The sequence below is a fragment of the Epinephelus fuscoguttatus genome, linkage group LG22 (genome assembly GCF_011397635.1).
Source record: "Epinephelus fuscoguttatus linkage group LG22, E.fuscoguttatus.final_Chr_v1".
NCBI classification, from domain to species: domain Eukaryota; kingdom Metazoa; phylum Chordata; class Actinopteri; order Perciformes; family Serranidae; genus Epinephelus; species Epinephelus fuscoguttatus.
The window spans coordinates 16,354,224-16,372,253 of record NC_064773.1 but is presented as its reverse complement, the minus strand read 5'-3'; the positions used below and the strand labels follow the sequence as shown (position 1 = coordinate 16,372,253).

The 18,030-nt window shown below is 38.8% G+C and overlaps 1 protein-coding gene across 1 annotated transcript; it reads left to right on the top strand.

Annotated features, from left to right (window-relative positions):
* The first annotated feature begins 6,500 nt into the window (after positions 1 to 6,500).
* On the top strand, positions 6,501 to 18,030 carry tspan33a (tetraspanin 33a). The gene is made up of 8 exons (XM_049567026.1): positions 6,501 to 6,830; positions 8,845 to 8,902; positions 9,229 to 9,356; positions 12,724 to 12,798; positions 13,170 to 13,265; positions 13,388 to 13,516; positions 14,335 to 14,496; positions 14,599 to 18,030. Exons 1-8 carry the CDS (start codon positions 6,726 to 6,728, stop codon positions 14,698 to 14,700), a joined length of 855 nt encoding a protein of 284 aa, XP_049422983.1. The 5' UTR covers positions 6,501 to 6,725; the 3' UTR covers positions 14,701 to 18,030.

Below are 18,030 nucleotides of genomic sequence, written 5' to 3'. Positions count from 1 at the left end.
AAAAAGAAAAGGAGCGAATGCAAAAATATGAAACATAAGCAGTGATCATATCCCTTTGATGTTCTTCTGAGCCGTCTGGTAGAGCACATTTTGAGTCACTGTATCTTAATGAAAAATGTGTTGAACTTCACTAGATGTCGCTGTCTTGAAATACTATGCCTTTGCAGTTTGCCTCCCACAGGAAGTTAGTCATAAAGTCAGTCCAGAGAAGGTGGCTCTGTGTGGTGGGATGTTCAAAGGAAGGCACATATTTTTTTGACATGATAGAGACAGAGATCTTACTGGACAGATTTATGTAAAAGTAAAGATAAAAATTTAAAAAAAAACAAACAAAAAAAACATGCTCTACTAAATGGTTCATTTGTCCTTTTAAGGTGAAGCTTATGTAACTAAAATTGACTTTTTGCTATGAAATAAAAAATAACTTCTGATCATCCATTGTTGTTGAATGATACATTTAATGTCATCCGTGTGTGTGTGTGTGTGTGTGTGTGTGTGTGTGTGTGTGTGTGTGTGCACTGAAAGTATGACTTTTTTTTTACTGTGTAAAGAAGACATGCTCAACCAAACAGTTGAGCTGTCATTTTATAATATAGATAGTGATGCTAAGATAAGAAATTTACAATTTTTATGAAATTTAAAAAAAAAAAAAAATGTGTGTATATGCCATGCCATGGTAACAAATTGATATACCGTAATAGTCCCAATTTCAAAAATCCTTTGTGCTTTTAAGTTAGTACAATTAAACAACATCCTCAGTAACACTGAACAACAACCTTTTTAGCTACTGCAGGGTTAGCAAGTTAGCTAACTAGGTTGGCTATGCTAACAAGTGAGCTTGCCAGTAGGCTAGAATGTTAGCGAGTTAGCTTGCTAACTAGGTAGGTTGTGCTAACAAGTAAGCTTACCCTCCACATTAGTGTTTATCTTTGTTTGTCTCCACATTAATGATACCTTGAACTCAATGAGAAGAAACAGAGGCTGCAGCTTGTGCTCAGAGTAGAATAATTTGATTTGAGCCAAAGTGCACATATCATTGCTCATTGCTCATATCAGCAATCAATTTCTCACACAGCAGGAAGTCAGGAAATCTTAATCAGTGTGGTGCTTATTGCAAAATAGTGTTTGTCTTCAAGTACACTCAGACAAACTTCAGAGGATATGAATGCAGTTTCTAGTTCATGTCGACAATTTTCAGATTGTTGGTCATTTTCAAAACCAGTGATGCTGCAAGTGAAATATGTTCATGGTGAATTCCTCCTTAATGCTGGAGGTAAAAGAGGTTCATTTAAACAGAAGCTGCTAAAGCAGCATCCATGAAGTGTCTCACTAAAATACAAATAACAGGTCCTCCTGGCTGAGAGGTCTAAATCCTATCATGTGTGCAGCCCCTTCACATTAAAAACCATATTCAGATAATCTTCTAAATAATCTTAAACAATACATTCTCCATTTCTTTTCCTTCAGTAACATGAAAGCTGCAGAGAAACCAAGCTCTCCTCTACGCTGTCTTCACTGCAAGGGGGGATTCGATTACAGCATCTGGCTTTGCAGATCTTTTCCTGTGTAGAGATGAATGCAAGATATGCATGTGTTATCAACCACATTTTGGGGGTTTTTGTTTTTTTTTTCAACTGGTTTTTCAACAGCATTCTCATTTCTAAGAACATCAGTGTATCAAGATGACATCAAAGTCACCGCATAACCTACTGACATTTTATAAATAGACTTATACAGAGCAGCCAAACATAAAAAAACAGTGACTCTTGTGTTTACTCATAGCAGTATGATGTAGTGTCACTGAAGTACAGACGAAAAACTGTTTTGACGCTGAAATGATGAGGGTCAAAAGTTTTACTAGCAAGTCAAGTTGCAGATAACTAGTTTTGGGTGGAAGCAAATTAGTACGGAAATAGAGCTATCAGATAAAGATGCGATGTGAAAAAAGCAGAGAAAATGCAAGCCAAGCGACTCTTAAAACCACACCAAGATGTGGTTTGTGAGGCAATCTTGCCAGATATGAAAAGCTGGATATGGCCTATGAAAGTCAACATTTATTTTTTATATATATCACCTATTCTTGAGAATTAAAACAAATCATGTCCTACCAAAAATAAACTTAAAATTATAACTTATCAAGACACTAATTCTGCTTCCAGGGTGAGACATGAGGAAAGATCTGCCAGATGATTAGGAAAGCTAAGAGGGAAAGAAGAAGGAGTGGCAAAAGACCGAGAGCTCCGGAAGATCTCAAGAGTCAAATCACCAAAAATAAGTTGAGGAAGACCCAGTACAGAAAATTCCACACACCAGAAAAAAAAAAGTTTGATTAATCAGTCTCAACCCCTAAACAGCCCTCTTCAAAGTGCTGTTTAGGGGTTGAGACTTTTACGAGGGTAAAACTGAAAATGGTCCTCACATTCACAAATGCACACACACACACCCACATCCAGCTGTCCAAGCACAGAGGATCTCTCTTTTGATTGCCTCTCCCAAGGTTTCTTCCCATATCAGTTCGGTTGTTACAGGGTTCATGGGAGATTTTCCTTGTCGTCTTAGAGACCTGGGCCTGGATTTGAGAACACTTGACTTCAAATTTCGTTTCAGTTTGTTTGATTAGTGTGGACACTGTGTACTCTACCCTGGCACAGTACGCCAGTCCTTCGTACCTTAAAATAATTCAAAATTAACTTGGTTTCACACGGGACATCCTGCTTCCTTATTTTCCTCTCCATATTACTACCTTTTTGTACCCATTGGTGCATTCTTCATGTGATTGCAGCTTAATGTGTGTTATACTATGAGGATTATATACAAATTAAATGGGTTATAAACAAATTCTGGTGCATTGTTTCTCATAGCTATACATACAAACAGAGCACTAATGAAAGTATGAGGGGAGCTGCAGTTTTTTTTTGTTTACAAATGAACAAAAATACAAACAATTTTCTTTCCTTGGACTCACTGAGCTTTAAGAAGGTCCTTCTCCTTCTTCTCTGGCTCCGCTCTTGCCTTGTTCCTAGTCTCGCCACCAGACAATCAGAGATCTCCGCCTTCTGATAAGCAAAGCGTCTAAAAACTGACTTGTGAGTCTACCTTGTTCCTCTCCTCCTCTTCCTCCTCCTCCTCCTCCTCCATGTCCAGCTTGGCTTCCAAGGCCCTCTTTCATCTTCTGTCTTTCCCAGCATCTCCTCCATCTTGTCAGAGGAAACCATCTTCCTCCCTTAAGACAGACACACAGGGAACCATAGTGTCTTTAACTAACAGGTTGTTTTATACTGTATGTATCTTTCTATGCAGTTACTTGTCAGTGTAGAGGTTACAATGCCTTAAACACAAATTAATTAGCCTAATTCTACACTGCTTCTAAACAGAATTAGTATTTTTTTTAATATGTGCCACTGTAGATCATTAATTTGCACTTATAGAAGTCAAATTTAAATTTTTTTAAGGAACCTCAGTCCTGAGACTGAGTGCCAGTGAGATCCAGTTGCACAAAATTCTGCCATGCTAATGCACTGTATTAATTATTGTAAGCACATAAAGTGCAAGATTCTCTCAATGACACAGTGGCTATGACACATGGGTAGTAGTCATACAAGGACAGGCAGAAAAAATATTTAAGGGGATTATAGAATAAAACTCTTTTATCTGATTAGTCACAGTATAGACAAGTTTCCACTCATAATTTCACAACAGCACAGGAAGAAAAATGTAGCGGCTCAAAACTGACACACATTTCGCATCGCTGCAGGTCTGGTACAGGCAGCAGCTGCTCAAACCTGGACCAGAACTCAGACACCAGCTGCTGCGGTCTTTTGTCATAGTTAGAGCTACAGACATATACACAATTTCAGATTTAAACAATCAACACATCACCGCTGTAAATGGTTAATGAATCTATAGATTTTATTAAATCAACAGTGAACCTCTGTTATGTCTTTTGTCATAATAAAAGAGCTCTGCACCCCTTCCCTCCCCTTGATCTTTAACAGATATGAATTTCTCACAAACAAACTCACTTAGAAGAAGATCTCCTTTGCAGAGGGAACATTCAAAAGTCTGTGAACCAGGCGGGAATAGCTGGTATACGAGGTCTTCAGTGTATATCACCACTGGCCTGTTGAGAAATGGGCACAACACTCATGGTATTAAATCATTTTGTGCCCACCTTGAGTTACTAAATATACATGTGCTCTCAATATTTTGTGTATGTTAACTTTCTTTAAAAACCCTCCATCTTCACAGTGGAGCTCAGTTCGGCATTGCAGGTGTGGATTTTATCCAGGTGGCTCTGGATGATTTGCATCAACCATCCCCACGACACAGCTCCAGAACCAGCTGCAACAAGACAAAGGTGGGAGACAGGTAACTCACAAGAGCATGGCACAGCAGGGAAAAGACTGATTTCTATTATTAGAGGGCACAACAGTATTTTTAAATATTCATGAGACAATAACAAGACACATACTAATATTACAACTGAGACAATTACAAAAACAAAGTCATAAATACATGAGGGATAATTTTCTTTATTAAAACTGTATTAGTAACTATTATTTGGTAAAAATGACTGGCTGCATATACCAACAGATAACTAAATGAATATCCATCCAACCTTTTGGTTTTCCGCGCCATTTCTACATTTAAAAACGTCTAAACATTTAATAAAATACAGTTTTTTTGCTTCATACTCACAACTTCCGGGTAAAACGGATGTTGTGAAAACTGTCGTGACACGTGCTTTCCTTCAAAATAAAAGCTGGTACGTTCAATTCTTCTTCTCTTAACAAAAAATATACGAAAATTCGTTTGTTGAGTTAAATTGTATCTCAAACGAAGATGTCTCTGTGATGCGGGCATAAGCGAAAATGTGGAAAATGATAGGAAAGGAAGCAAATTATAGGCTACATGTGTCACACAACCTACAGGTGGTTGTTTGTGCATATAGCACTTTCTGCCAGCAGATGGCGCACATCTGTCAGTCTTTGTGGTACCCTGGACCCTTTAAACTTGAGTTTATACCAAATTCTTATTTTTGTGTAGTTTTGGGTTGTTTTTTTTTTGGTTTGTTTTTTTTTTTTTACAAAAAACAAAACAAACAAAAGACAGCTTTTGTATGTGCAATAGGCGTTTTTTCACTGAGGACTTTTTTGATGTGTCACATTAGGAAAAGCAACAGTCTAAACTATAACATCAAAGGTGGCTGATTTCCATTTAGTTTTTTTTTTTTTTCAGTTTCAAGATGCTGGCTCCCTGTCGCACTGTCCAGAATTGTCAAACTGGTTTGCTCAGGGGTCACTATGCAAAATGACAGGAGGCTAGCTGTGAAGTGCTGTAAAGTTTAGTTGATCTGACACACATTAAATATGGCTTAATAGAGACAATTTCAAACGCAAGTACACAAATTGACTTCACTATAACTCACAGCATTCACAAAGTACTTGTCCTTATTTGGACACATTTTCACCACAAATACAACATGCTAATGTCTTTAGCACAAGCCTATGGCATTTTACATTAGCCTAGCAGCCAACGTACTTTTCCTCTTCTCATATAAAACCAGGAACAACAGCAACATTTAACAAAGGTAACGGTATGAGATTTTGCTCCATTACAACTCACAAGGTTCACTGACAAAACAACTGTCTTATACTAAACATGTTTCCCAAACAAATATAACATGCTAACGTTGTTAGCACAAGCCTATGGCATTTTATATTGTATAAATTAGCCTTGCAGCTAGCAATCGTTTCCTCTTCTTATATAAAGCCAGGGACAACATTAACATTTAACAAAGGTAACGGTATGTAATTTTGCTCCATTACAACTCACAAGGTTCACTGACAAAACGACTGTCTTATACTAAACACGTTTTCCAAACAGATATATCATGCTAACATTATTAGCACAAGCCTATGGCATTTTACATTGTATAAATTAGCCTAGCGACAAACAGAGATTTCCTCTGCTCATATGAAGCCAGGATAAATCACACACAAGACTTAAAATGCTATTTTGTGGAGGCTTTATTGTCTTCACAATTTATTGTTTATTATCTCTGAAACAAAAGTAAATAAAAAGTAAAAAAAGTACTAGTTTCAGGACACTGGGACTTTATCGTCTCATTAAAGGACAATATTGTCACTGACAATGTTTATTTATTTTTTTTTTAATTTATCAGGTCTAGGTGAGCTAGGAGAAATTGAAATTGCATACTAACGGAGGTTCATGACAAAAGAACATGAGACAAAGCCAAAGTACTACACACACTATAACACATGTATGCAGGGTTTATTCTGTCCTGGGTGGAGTGTATACAGTGATACACATCTAAAAAAAAAAATAACAAATCATTTACTAAGTTATACACATATATTTCAGCAAACTGTCCCTGTTTTTTCTTCAGGTCCATTAGGTCAATTGTGAAACCCCTTTTCCCAGGTTGTATCATATGATGAGTGGTACAGGAGGGAGACACAGAGGTAACACTCCCAGTTTTTTACACGCCCATTCAGCGCCCACCAGCCAGCGCCAGCGGCAGACCGCAACTAGGTCACTCACTGTAACTGTACATGTCTGCTCATGTATTAGAAGAATATTAGCAGCTCTTCGCCACCATTAGGCTGTCGAGTCTTTAGTATAACTCACACAAACTCTGGTTTTCATACAGTTAATATCTTAATTGTGCGCAAACTTGGAGAGCAGCTGGGATACTTGTCACCATGGCAGGAGGAAGACGCCGGGGCGCACCTGGATCTGGCGAGGACGTCTCCTTAGTCAGTCCCGTTGTAAAGTACCTACTGTTCCTGTTTAATTTTATATTTTGGGTAAGTGTTACTTATGGTGTTAAACACAATGGGCCACATATACTCGTGGTGTAACCTTGTTTACTCTTGTCTGTGTGCAGGTTAATCATTGTGACTCCAGATTTGCTCTCTGGTGTCTTCAGGAAAACTATTTGTTAAACTAGGAACAAGAGTTAAATGGCATTTCTCAGGACTTTAGGTTCCAGTTATGTCACACTGACTGTGTTTACTACTTTTGTTTAACCTCAAAGTGTGAAATTTGATCTCCTTGGAGCATCCAGTGGTTTGTTTGTTTAAGGTGGTTGTTCATTAACTTAGGTGTTTTACAAGAAGTGAAACTTCAGGAAAGAGCGGGGAAGTTAAACACAGCTGACACACCAGGTGTCAAGTTGTATTCTCACTTTGCAAACAGGAATGTATCATCGGGTTTGTCGGAGGGGATTTTGAGCTCAGAACAAGTTCTCAATAACAGTACTTAAAACACCTAAACTCAGCCAACAAAACTGCTGTGGTTTCATTTCAGCGTAGTTCCTTTCATGACAGTTGCCAGGAAACACAAACTGTCATTGATTCATATGCTGATGGGGCCATGTAAAAGTAGGTCTCCACTTCTTACACAAATCTGTCTGTTGACTGGAGGAAACATGCTGGCTGTGGAGCAGGATTCACCCCAAGTGAGATGTTTTATTTCCCATTTAAACCAAACACAGCAGGTGATTGTGTTGATCGTATTTGTAGATGTTCACCAACAATCAGATGTTAATAAATGCACGACTCAATCCTTTACAAGCAAAGAATTCAGCTGAGGGTGACAGCAAAGCTTGGCAGTGGGTTGTAAACTAACCAAAGTTCATATCGGTGCGTTTCAGGTGCTCAGGGACTGTGACATAAGGAGATTTCTGGCTTACAACATTTGCAAAGCAGAGCTGTCGTTGCAGATTAAACTTGTTGGGATTTAGTGGAGACTTTTCTGCTGCTGGTCGAGCAACAGAAATTAAAAAAAAAAAAAAAAAGTTTAAATATGCAAATCCAGTGAGAACTCTAACAGACAGGAAGTTTTCAGGAGTGCTTTTTTAATTTCTGACCAAAAAAGTCTGTGTAGCTTTCCTTTTCTCTGTTTCCTACAGTCTCAGGAGTGTCTTTAAAACAAACCTGTATGAGTGTGTCAGGCGTCTTCATGACTTCTGGCCATGTACAAACAGGCTACGGCTGTGTAAAAACTTGAAGCTCTTCGACATGGAATGTGTTATTGTCATTTCTGTTGCCTCTGGCAACAATGGCTCTGCACAGGACACGCCAGAGATAAAAGCGCAGGGTTCTTGTCTCGTCTAGATTGTCTGTAATCTCAGGAAACTTCATGGAAAGCCCATTTTATAACAAACAAGAATCTGATTTCATGACCACTTACTCTTAGATGTGGCGTTTCACATTTCATTAGACTTATACAAGATACATGATGGCAAAAAAAAAACAGCCTGTTCTTCACTGTGAAACTCAATCTTGAAAAAAGGGGGCAGACAAATCTAGCTTTGCCCTCCTACCCCATGAAGCTGCAGTGTCTGTGGTAACTGGATCCATTTCATTCAGGGTGGGAAGAGTGCTCCTGAGGGCTCCCTATTATTCCATTGAGACTGAGAGAGGAGCGCTGAGTGAAAAGCTCTTTATTTTTTAGGGAAAGGTACAGATTGCTGCCAGGTCGATTTAGTCCAATGGAAGCAGAGTGGATGGCAGAGTCTCCTTATCTGTATTTCTAATGAAAAATGTTGTGGGCTCGGAGCCCCGAGGCTAAAAAAGCAGGGATTTTCCTTGAGAGTATTTTAGGGAAATTAGCTGGTATTCTCTCAGTACGGCCTTGTCTATGACTCATATGTCACTGATTGCATTGTGGTGAGTGGTGCCACTCCCTGGACAAGTGCAAACACAGAAATGGTTCTTCACCTACTGTGCTGAGTGGTTTCTCCTGCTTATGCCCCCATTATAATGTTTCAAGATGTGCTAAGTATAAAGAGATCTGTTTTCTCTCTGCTCCCCTTAGATAATTTCCCTGGTGATGGTGGGAATCGGCGTGTACGCCCGCATGATGAAACATGCAGGTAAGTGATCCTTCACTGATAGAGCATACAGTCCTTCCCCATGTTCAGTGGGAGACTGTGGGAGTATTGAGTGTCAGGACAGTATGTTCGCTTTTAGGCTTTTTTGCCTCCACCAAACAGCAGGGTGGTGAAAAAGTAGGAAAACAGCATCCAAAGCTGTGTTATTCAAGGTTTCATGAGGGAAAATAAACATATTTCTACCCTGATACATACTGAGAGAGCTAGAGGAAGACACTTCAAAGCACATTTAAACGTTTCCTGTTATGTCGCTGTTTGAAGCTTTATTCACATCAGTCTTTGAACCCCTCGTTTCTTCTTGTTTTCAGAGGCGGCCCTGGCGTGTCTGTCAGTGGACCCGGCTGTAATGCTGTTGGTCGTGGGGATCCTCATGTTCATCATCACCTTCTGTGGCTGTGTGGGCTCACTGCGAGAAAACATCTGCCTCCTGCAGACTGTAAGTCAGGAGTAGGCTACATAGCCGAGACACTGTATGCTGTATGACATGATGTGGAGATAATGGTGTCAGTTTCAAACTCAGTCAATGAGCTTCCTGATCATCTCAACAATATTTTTGCGTTAGCTCTAATAATAACAAGGTTTGTACTTGATGTACATCATTAACACTTTTACAAAGAAAATTACTCATAACAAGTTGAAAAAAAATTGTATTTTGCAGAGGAAACAAGCCTAACGGAATAGTTCACCCCATCAAGTGACCATTTGAATATCAATTACTCACCACATTACAATGAAAAATTTGTTTTTCTCAGATGCCTCCACAGTGAGCGAAGAATCCAAAAAATGCAAACAGTCTTGATGAACAGGACTCATAGGGGTCCACATTTAACAACCGCTAAACTATATCAAAACATTTGTTTACAAACTCTCACACAACTCATGCAGTGTAAGTCTCATTTATCCAGTCGTATGCTCAGTACTTCCCAAACAGACAGCGCTTTTCGACAGGAAACTGAACTAAAAGTGAACCTTATCTATGCTCTCTTCGAAGCCAGACTCCACTGATTAAAAGAGAAATTTCACCCCACTGAACACAGGAGCTGCTTTTCTACTGCTGCCTTGATCTGTAGTCTGCCTGTGTTATTGTGTGAGTTTGGTGAATCTAAACTAACCCTTTAAAACACCAAAGTCACACAATAACACAAACTAACTAACAGCCGATGGAGGCAGCTGTAGACCAGCAGCTCCCAGGTTATGTAAGGTAAAATTACTGTTTTTATCAATGGAGTCTGGCTTTGAAGGGAGCATAGATAAGCTCCACTTCTTATTCACCTCCATGTCCCAAAACACTGTCTGTTTGATACGACTGGATAAATGAGACGTGGATTATACTGCACGAGTTGTGTGAGAGCAGTTAGGGCTGCTCCGATTATCGCCCACACATCTGTGTTGCTGGTATCTGCCTTGTTGACCACCAGACGCCGATCAGCAAATAAGATGATAGTTACCAGTGGCAGTGACTAATGTTTCACTGTTGTGTCTCATCAATTTTGGGCAGGCTAAAGAGCAGGACTCCAGTCTAATGGCATCTTGTTGTCTGGGGACAATATAAGACATGTTTGGGACTAACCAAAGACTGTATAAAAAAGATGGGCGACATGACAGCTTCCCAGTATTGAAGCCAAACATCTTGATCACTCCCTGGTGACTGGATGGAGTACAGCTCATAAACCCCATCCCCATCATGTCTGCAGATGGGACATGGGCCAAAATAAAAGATCAAAGTATAAGTCGAATAAATATTTTTTCAAAGATGATTTCTGTCATTTTAGGTGGATCTTATTACATTGTTGTATTTTCAAGTTTTCTTTTTTTGACCAGTTTGGTTTTAATTAGTTATTTGATGCTATAGGGAGAGATTTGGCGTCATTATTGACAGCTGTGTGACCAGCACAAGATGGCAGCGGACATAACTGATGATTTGACTGAAGACAATAAAGCCTCCACAAAAATAGCATTTTATGTCGAGTGTGATTTATCCTGGCTACAGGAGCAGAGGAAATCCTCACTAAACGCTAGGCTCATTTATACAATGTAAAATGCCATAGGCTGTGCTAACAACATTAGCATGGTACATTTGTTTGAAAAATGTGTTTAGTATGAGACAGTTGTTTTGTCTGTGAACTATGTGAGTTGTCATGGAGCCAAATTTTATAACGTTACCTTTGTTAAATGTTGGTGTTGTCCCTGGCTTTACATGAGGAGAGAAGAGAGTAAGCTAGCCGCTGGGGTAATTTATACAATGTTAAATGCAATAGGCTTGTGCTAATAACGTTAGCATGTTGTATTTGTTTGGAAAACGTGTTTAGTATAAGACAGTTGTTTTGTCGGTGAGCCTTGTGAGTTGTAATGGAGCTGAATTTTGTAACATTACCTTTGTTAAATGTTGCTGTTGTCCCTGGGTTCATATGAGTAGAGAAAAAGTCTGCTAGTCACTAGGCTAATTTATACAATGTAAAATGCCATAGGCTTGTGCTAAAAACATTAGCATGTTGTATTTGTGGGGAAAAGGTGTCCAAATAAGGACAAGTGTTTGTCTGTGAATGCTGTGAGTTATAGTGAAGCTGATTTGTGTACTTTTATTTGAAATTGTCTCTATTAAGCCATGTTTAATGTGTGTTTAATGTGTGTTTAATATGTGTTTTGAATCAAGGAAAATTTACAGCACTTCACAGAAACCTCTGCCACCGACAAGTGTTTTGGAGGTGTAACTGCAGAGTGATACAGACACACACCACCAGCTCAAGTATAAATGAGATGTGTTGTCCATCTTTATATGGTCAATGGGACAAACGGGTCTTCCATGGGACACTGTTGGGTCAAAAGTAGGCAGTAAATTCACATTGACGTTCCAAGGGACACAGACTATTGTTTCCCTGACAATACAAAACACTGTGAACAACAAATTTGTGTTGAAATCGGCAGGAGGAGAGCTAGTTATCGTTAGCTGTTCGCAGCCAGTGACTGGAAGTAACAGCTTGAGGTTGCATTGAGTTTCATTATGATGCGTTCAAGCTCTATTGCGTAAAAATGATCTCTGAATGGAGGTAGAATTAGAAAGTTTTCGTGATGTGTTCAAAAGTTATCTTGTAAAATGTACTCGAACTTGAATACAGTTTGAAGGAGAAATTTGTTGATATTTTTACAAGCAAAAGAAAAAGATAGGGATTAAATGCTAATAAGCTAGTTTTTTTTTAAATGTATGTGAAAGAAGGTTATTTTAAAGGTTGTGTTATGAATGTGTTTGATTGAATTTGTGCTCATTCAAAAGTAGTGTAATGAAGTGACTTTAAATCAGTTATTTTTTGTAGTAGATTTCTTTGTTTACCTGGCACAAAAATCAAAAACAACAAAAGAACATAAGTATGGGCTATTGACCAAATTTTTTTGTTAAACATCTGTATCGGCCCAGAATTTACAAGCGGTGCATCCCTATTGTAAACAGATTTTTTGATATAATTTTTCTGTTTGTTGCTAAATGCAGTCGCCCAGTTTTCCTCACAAATTCTATGTAACACAGAATGACTAATTGATATATTAATTTCCATTTTTGGGAAGAAGTGTTCCTTTAAGCAGTCTTATAAAATAAGACACAATCAAACCAGTGTTTAGTCGACTAGCATGTTACAACATATTTCTGTTTTAAGCCCCTGCTCTTAGTTTTCTTGCTTTTTCTGCAGCTAATTCCAGCTGAGTGTGCATGCAGTCACAGGATCTCATGGACTCTGTCCTCTAAAGAATTAACCCAGAACAGATTCATTTTAACACAGTTGTCACCATGTGTGTCTCTTTCCTCCTCACAGTTCTGTATCTGTCTGACAGTGATCTTCCTGCTCCAGCTGATTGCTGGCGTCCTGGGCTTCATCTTCTCTGATAGGGTAGGGTAGACTTGGCTTTATTTGTCCTTTTCTGATTGTGTTTATTGGTGCAACACTGCCCTCTACTGGACTTTGTCTGTAACTGCTTCTGAGTAAACTCATGAAGTGAGCAGCAGTTTCCTCACAGATAAGGTTGTTAGATGTGATTTTGTTAGTTAGAGGTGAGGATCTTAAGAAGAAGATGGATTTCTAATTAAACAATCATGAGGTCACCATCAAACTGCTACTAGTTGACAAAAAACGATTTCATGTAAATGGGCTAATGTATCTGTCTTTGTTATCTCCACTGATACAAAAGCTTAAACGATATGATTCAACATATTACTTTACTGTGTATTCCTGATGTATATTTTTGTTCATACTCTGCCAAGGCTCGGAACAGAGTGACGGAGATTATCAATAATGCCATCGTTCACTACAGAGAGGACCTTGATCTGCAGAACCTCATTGACTTTGGTCAGAAAGAGGTAAGGATTCACACTTCACACACACTGTAGATCATCATTTTGTCACTATAAACACCAGGGTGATAGTATAATGAACATGTTTTCTAATCTTTTCCATCTCAAATGCTTGTTTGTGTCCTCAGTTTGGCTGCTGTGGCGGTGTGACATACACTGACTGGTCCCAGAATATGTACTTCAAATGCGAAAAGGACAACCCCAGTAGAGAGCGCTGCTCTGTCCCCTTCTCCTGTTGTATCATGACGAAAGACAAGGTCGCTCTCTTCACAAGACTCTGCTCATACTTGTTTTTGTTTGTTTTGTTTGCACAGTTTTGTTTATTGAAATTTTCAGGGCATACGTGAATCGATAGCTGTGTCTTAGTTTCAATGCCCAATTCTAGATAAGGAGATATTCATGGGCGAATACCTTTATACATGTAGAGATACAGATAGAAAAAGTGATAATAAAAATTAGGGGAAAAAAGACTCAATTAAATAATTACAAAATAAATAAATTAATAGATAAGATAAATAAATAAATAATAAGAATAATAATATAAGAAATATTATAAAATAGAAATAAATGAGTAGATATTGATAAAAATGAAACCAAATTGAGAGATAATAACAGTGATACAAAAACTGTAAGTCAAAATTAATTAGTGCAAACAAGGACAAGGTGATATACATAGGTAAATACCTTTATACATGGAGACATAGAGATATAGTTCTTTTTAAAATTAAGTTAAAAAAAGACTCAATTAAAAGAAATATGTAGATAAAATAAATAATTGTAATAATATTAATAATACTAATGATGAAAGAAAAATAAATATAAAAAATAAATAACTGAATTAGGATAAAAACAAATAGAGAAATAAATAGATAAAAGAAGAAGAAAATAAAAAAATAAAATAAATAAACATGAATAAAGAAAGATAGAAATGAAATAAAATAGAGCGGTAGTAATAGTGATAGTAATAGTTGACTAATAGAAAGTAATAAATGAATAAGATAAAAAAGTAAATATAAAAAATGTCAGTAAAGGATACAAAAGAAAATGAGTAACACCATGCTTTTTCTAAAAGCAGGTGGTTATCAACACCATGTGTGGCCACGGCATGCAGGAATTAGAGTACGTCGAGGCTGCAGACTACATCCACACCAACGGCTGCATAGACAAACTGGTGAACTGGATCCACAGTAACCTGTTCCTACTGGGAGGCATCGCCCTGGGACTGGCCATACCACAGGTAGGAGTACAACCTACATACCAGCCCACACACACTTAACCCCAGCCTGTAAGAGCAGAGACTAAACTGGAGAGCTCTCTGTTTTTGTTTCCCGCTCTGCAGCTGGTTGGCATCCTGTTGTCTCAGATTTTGATCAACCAGATCAAAGACCAGATCGAGCTCCAGGACTACAGCCGCAAGCACCGCGCCGACCCGTTCAGCTGACCCGAGTCGGATCAGACCAGATTCTGATGAACGGCACCAGAAACAGGGTGACACCAGCAGATTAGGGGGAGAATCACACATGCCTGAAAAATATCTGTCATCTCTGGCTGGACTGAGCTTTCATCATCGCTGCTCTTAGACTTAAAGACACAACACTAGTGTGCTTTCAAATATTTTGCATGAAAGTGGAGTTATGTTCGCACAAAGAACACAGATGGAAAAACAGAACTCTGCTGCCACCTTGTGGACAAAGACTGTGCTTGAATTTACCAAACTATGTACAGTAGTTAGTACGCAAGCAGGGGCAGGGAGGATGTTTGGTGGTCAGGGTCATATTGATGGGATCATTGACCTTTACTTAAAGGTCCAGTGTGTAGGATTCAAGGGGATGTATTGGCAATAATGGAATATAATATAATAAGTATATTTCTATAGTTTCATAACCACCTGGAAATAAGAATAATTGGGTTTTTGCTACCTTAGAATGAGCCATTTAGGTCTACATAGGGAGCAGTCCCTTATCCACAGAGATTGCCATGTTGCCCAGAACCGACCAACCAAACACGGGCTCTAGTTGGGCCATTCGTGTTTTCACATCAGCTACCAGTTAGCAGCCTCTCTGTGATGATCAGCGTTGGAAAAACACTGTTTTTTAACGTAGGACTGCTTTATTCAGTATTTTTACCGGTTTAAGTTGCCAGGTCCGCTTGTTTTGGAGAGGAAGAGACCTCTGTGGATAGACAGATAGACAATGCAGCAACAGAATCTTGATTCATATGTGATCGGCAGTGCCTAGTTTGACAGTTTGACCACAGACCACAGTTTGATCATGAGCAGTGATTGACATGATTGACAGCTGAGTTAGTGTGTGTAATGGATTCTTGCAGATGCCATTAGATGCACTACGAGGAGGCAGAGGAACATGATTTTTGCTTTACTAAGTGTTTTTACTGGTGTAAGTCGCCACAATCGTTGTTTTGCAGAGGAAGAGACCTCTGGATATTTCAGCTGCCAGTAAAAACCTCTTGACTATTTGGGGCCAGGTGCACAAAGCACCTTAAGTTTGCCCCTGAAGTATGACACCTAAGGCTTACATAAAATACCTCACCAATAACTGACTGGTAAGATCCTGTTGCATAAATCCACAGAGCAATTATTAATTGTGAAGGGACTGGAAGAGCGCAGTGTTGGAAAGTTAAGTGATTCAATCCCAGACAGTCATGATCACAAACTGTCTTGTGGTAAAACTTAAAGCACAAAATCATTTGCTCTTCATTGAGCATGTCCATCAGGTTCTCCTAGTTGTGAAACACTCTTCTCGAGACGCCTTAATTTTTCTTATATATCCATAAACCCAACCATGTTGCAGTTAAGATGGGGTCAGAGGTACTTTATGTTTTTGTCCTTACCTCGGTAACTAAGATTCTTTGTGTAGTGGTTTAACAAACGTAAAGCAATTTCACAAGTACAAGACAAAGATAAGGAGAAAAACTTAAATTCTGAAGTAAACATTTTGAGGAAACTTAAAGCAGAAGACTTGATGTACTGTGCAGCTGATTTTACCTCAAGGAAACCTTAACTCGGACTTTAAGGAAAATCTTAACTTAAGGCAACCTGCCCCTGGATCTGAAGTTATCAGAGACCGTCTCTGACATGCCAGACAGTGTTGCTTTGTAATGTGAAATCTGTTTATTCAGTGATTTTAAAGGTTTAAATCACCTGGTCCATTAATTTTGGAGGGTTGGAGACCTCTGCGGATAATTCAGAAGGAATCCTAGCTGGGAGAAGGTTCAGCTGGTTGCAATTTGCAGTCCTCACCACTAGATGTCTCTAAATCCCCCTAAATCCTACACACTGTTCCTTTAAGAACGTTAGCGTTAAGTGTAATCTGTTGGAAGTCATGTTTTTGCCAAAGACACTAAATAGGAATGTGAGTTAATGCATAGAGTTAATAACGTTTTTTGTTTGTTTGTTTGTTTGTTTGTTTCAACTGCGTCCGTGATTGTTACTAACTGGAAAGGGAGTTGCTTTGTGTGTGTGAGTGTGTGTGTGTGTGTGTGTGTGTGTGGACTTTTTCAAAGTACAAGAATGTCAGATGCATGCTCAGTAATGTTGCTTATGGCTGCGAGCATATGAAACATGAGCAATACACATCGTTGGTATGTAGTTTTGGATACATTCACAAGCCTGTGTGTAGCAGCCAAGCAGTGGTTCCCAGCTGGTGGGTTGTGGTCCAAAAGTGGGTCGCAAGTCCATTCTGAATGGACCACAAGCAAGTTGCAGACATGTCAAGTTTGTAATTTGAAGTACAGTGAATTTCTGGCACAGAGATTTTATTTTAAAGTGCCATTTCCTGCTGTACAGTGAGACACTAACAGAAAGCTACTTGACAGAGGCAGCAAACTAGCTCAACGGCATGGCCAAACACAAGTATGACACTGAATGTATTACTGTTTGGACCTTGAACTAAGGACTAAGGAGAAACTGTACTCCGTGGCTGGACCAGTTGGGAATCACTGTTGTAAAGTATTTACCTCTGGGGCCCTGAGATGCCTTGTACCCTTGTTACAAAAGAGAAATAGCATAAACATATAATAACCCCTTGTATGGAATATTTTTTTTAGATTTTTTGTAATAGAAAATGACTGTAATGATAATGTTTACACCTGTGGTCTGACTCTTTATAATAAAATGGTTGCTTGGTTGTCCTGCCCAGACCTGACACAGCACATGATGTCATTTCCTGCTCACATTTTATCCAGCTGACAGCGTGCATGGCTGCAGAGCGACTGGATTTTGTGAGGTGCATGTCGTGAAATGTTGCCATTGTGAGTCATGTTTGCCAAACCGCACATTTCTGTACATATCCTGAGGCTGATTTATATGTATATGACTTGAATCCTGCACTGATGTCTTCCTTTTTCATTTTTCTTTTGTAATATCTTTCGACTAAAATACAACAGGATCGGGGAATTCCCATTTTCCCACTAAAGCAAACTGCTGCCTGAGGTGCTGTAGTGTTGTTTTGTTGATGTGGTCACTAGAACAGGCCAAGATTGCATTTTGTGACCAATCAGTGAGCAGACAGTGGTTGAGGGTTCTCTGACTGAGGAAAAAAAAAACATTTACTTGGAGCTAAAACACGAAACATGATCCCACTCTCAGTTGTCTGGATACAGTACCAATTAAAGTTTGATTTGCTCTGACAGCAAAAGAAAGTCAAACTGTTTTTGTGAGGATTTTGGTCATAAATGTTAGTGCTTTTCATGTCTGTGAAAATCATCCACAGCTGTAACTCTGTGTATTAAATCTCTTTTTATCACATGATAA

What these genes read in the sequence shown, in the direction of transcription:
- tspan33a (XM_049567026.1), top strand. Translation starts at nt 6,726, where the DNA reads ATGGCAGGAGGAAGACGCCGGGGCGCACCTGGATCTGGCGAGGACGTC. An exon ending in CCGCATGATGAAACATGCAG is followed by an intron (nt 8,903 to 9,228) that starts GTAAGTGATCCT and finishes TCTTGTTTTCAG; the next exon opens with AGGCGGCCCTGGCGTGTCTG. An exon ending in GTATCATGACGAAAGACAAG is followed by an intron (nt 13,517 to 14,334) that starts GTCGCTCTCTTC and finishes TTCTAAAAGCAG; the next exon opens with GTGGTTATCAACACCATGTG.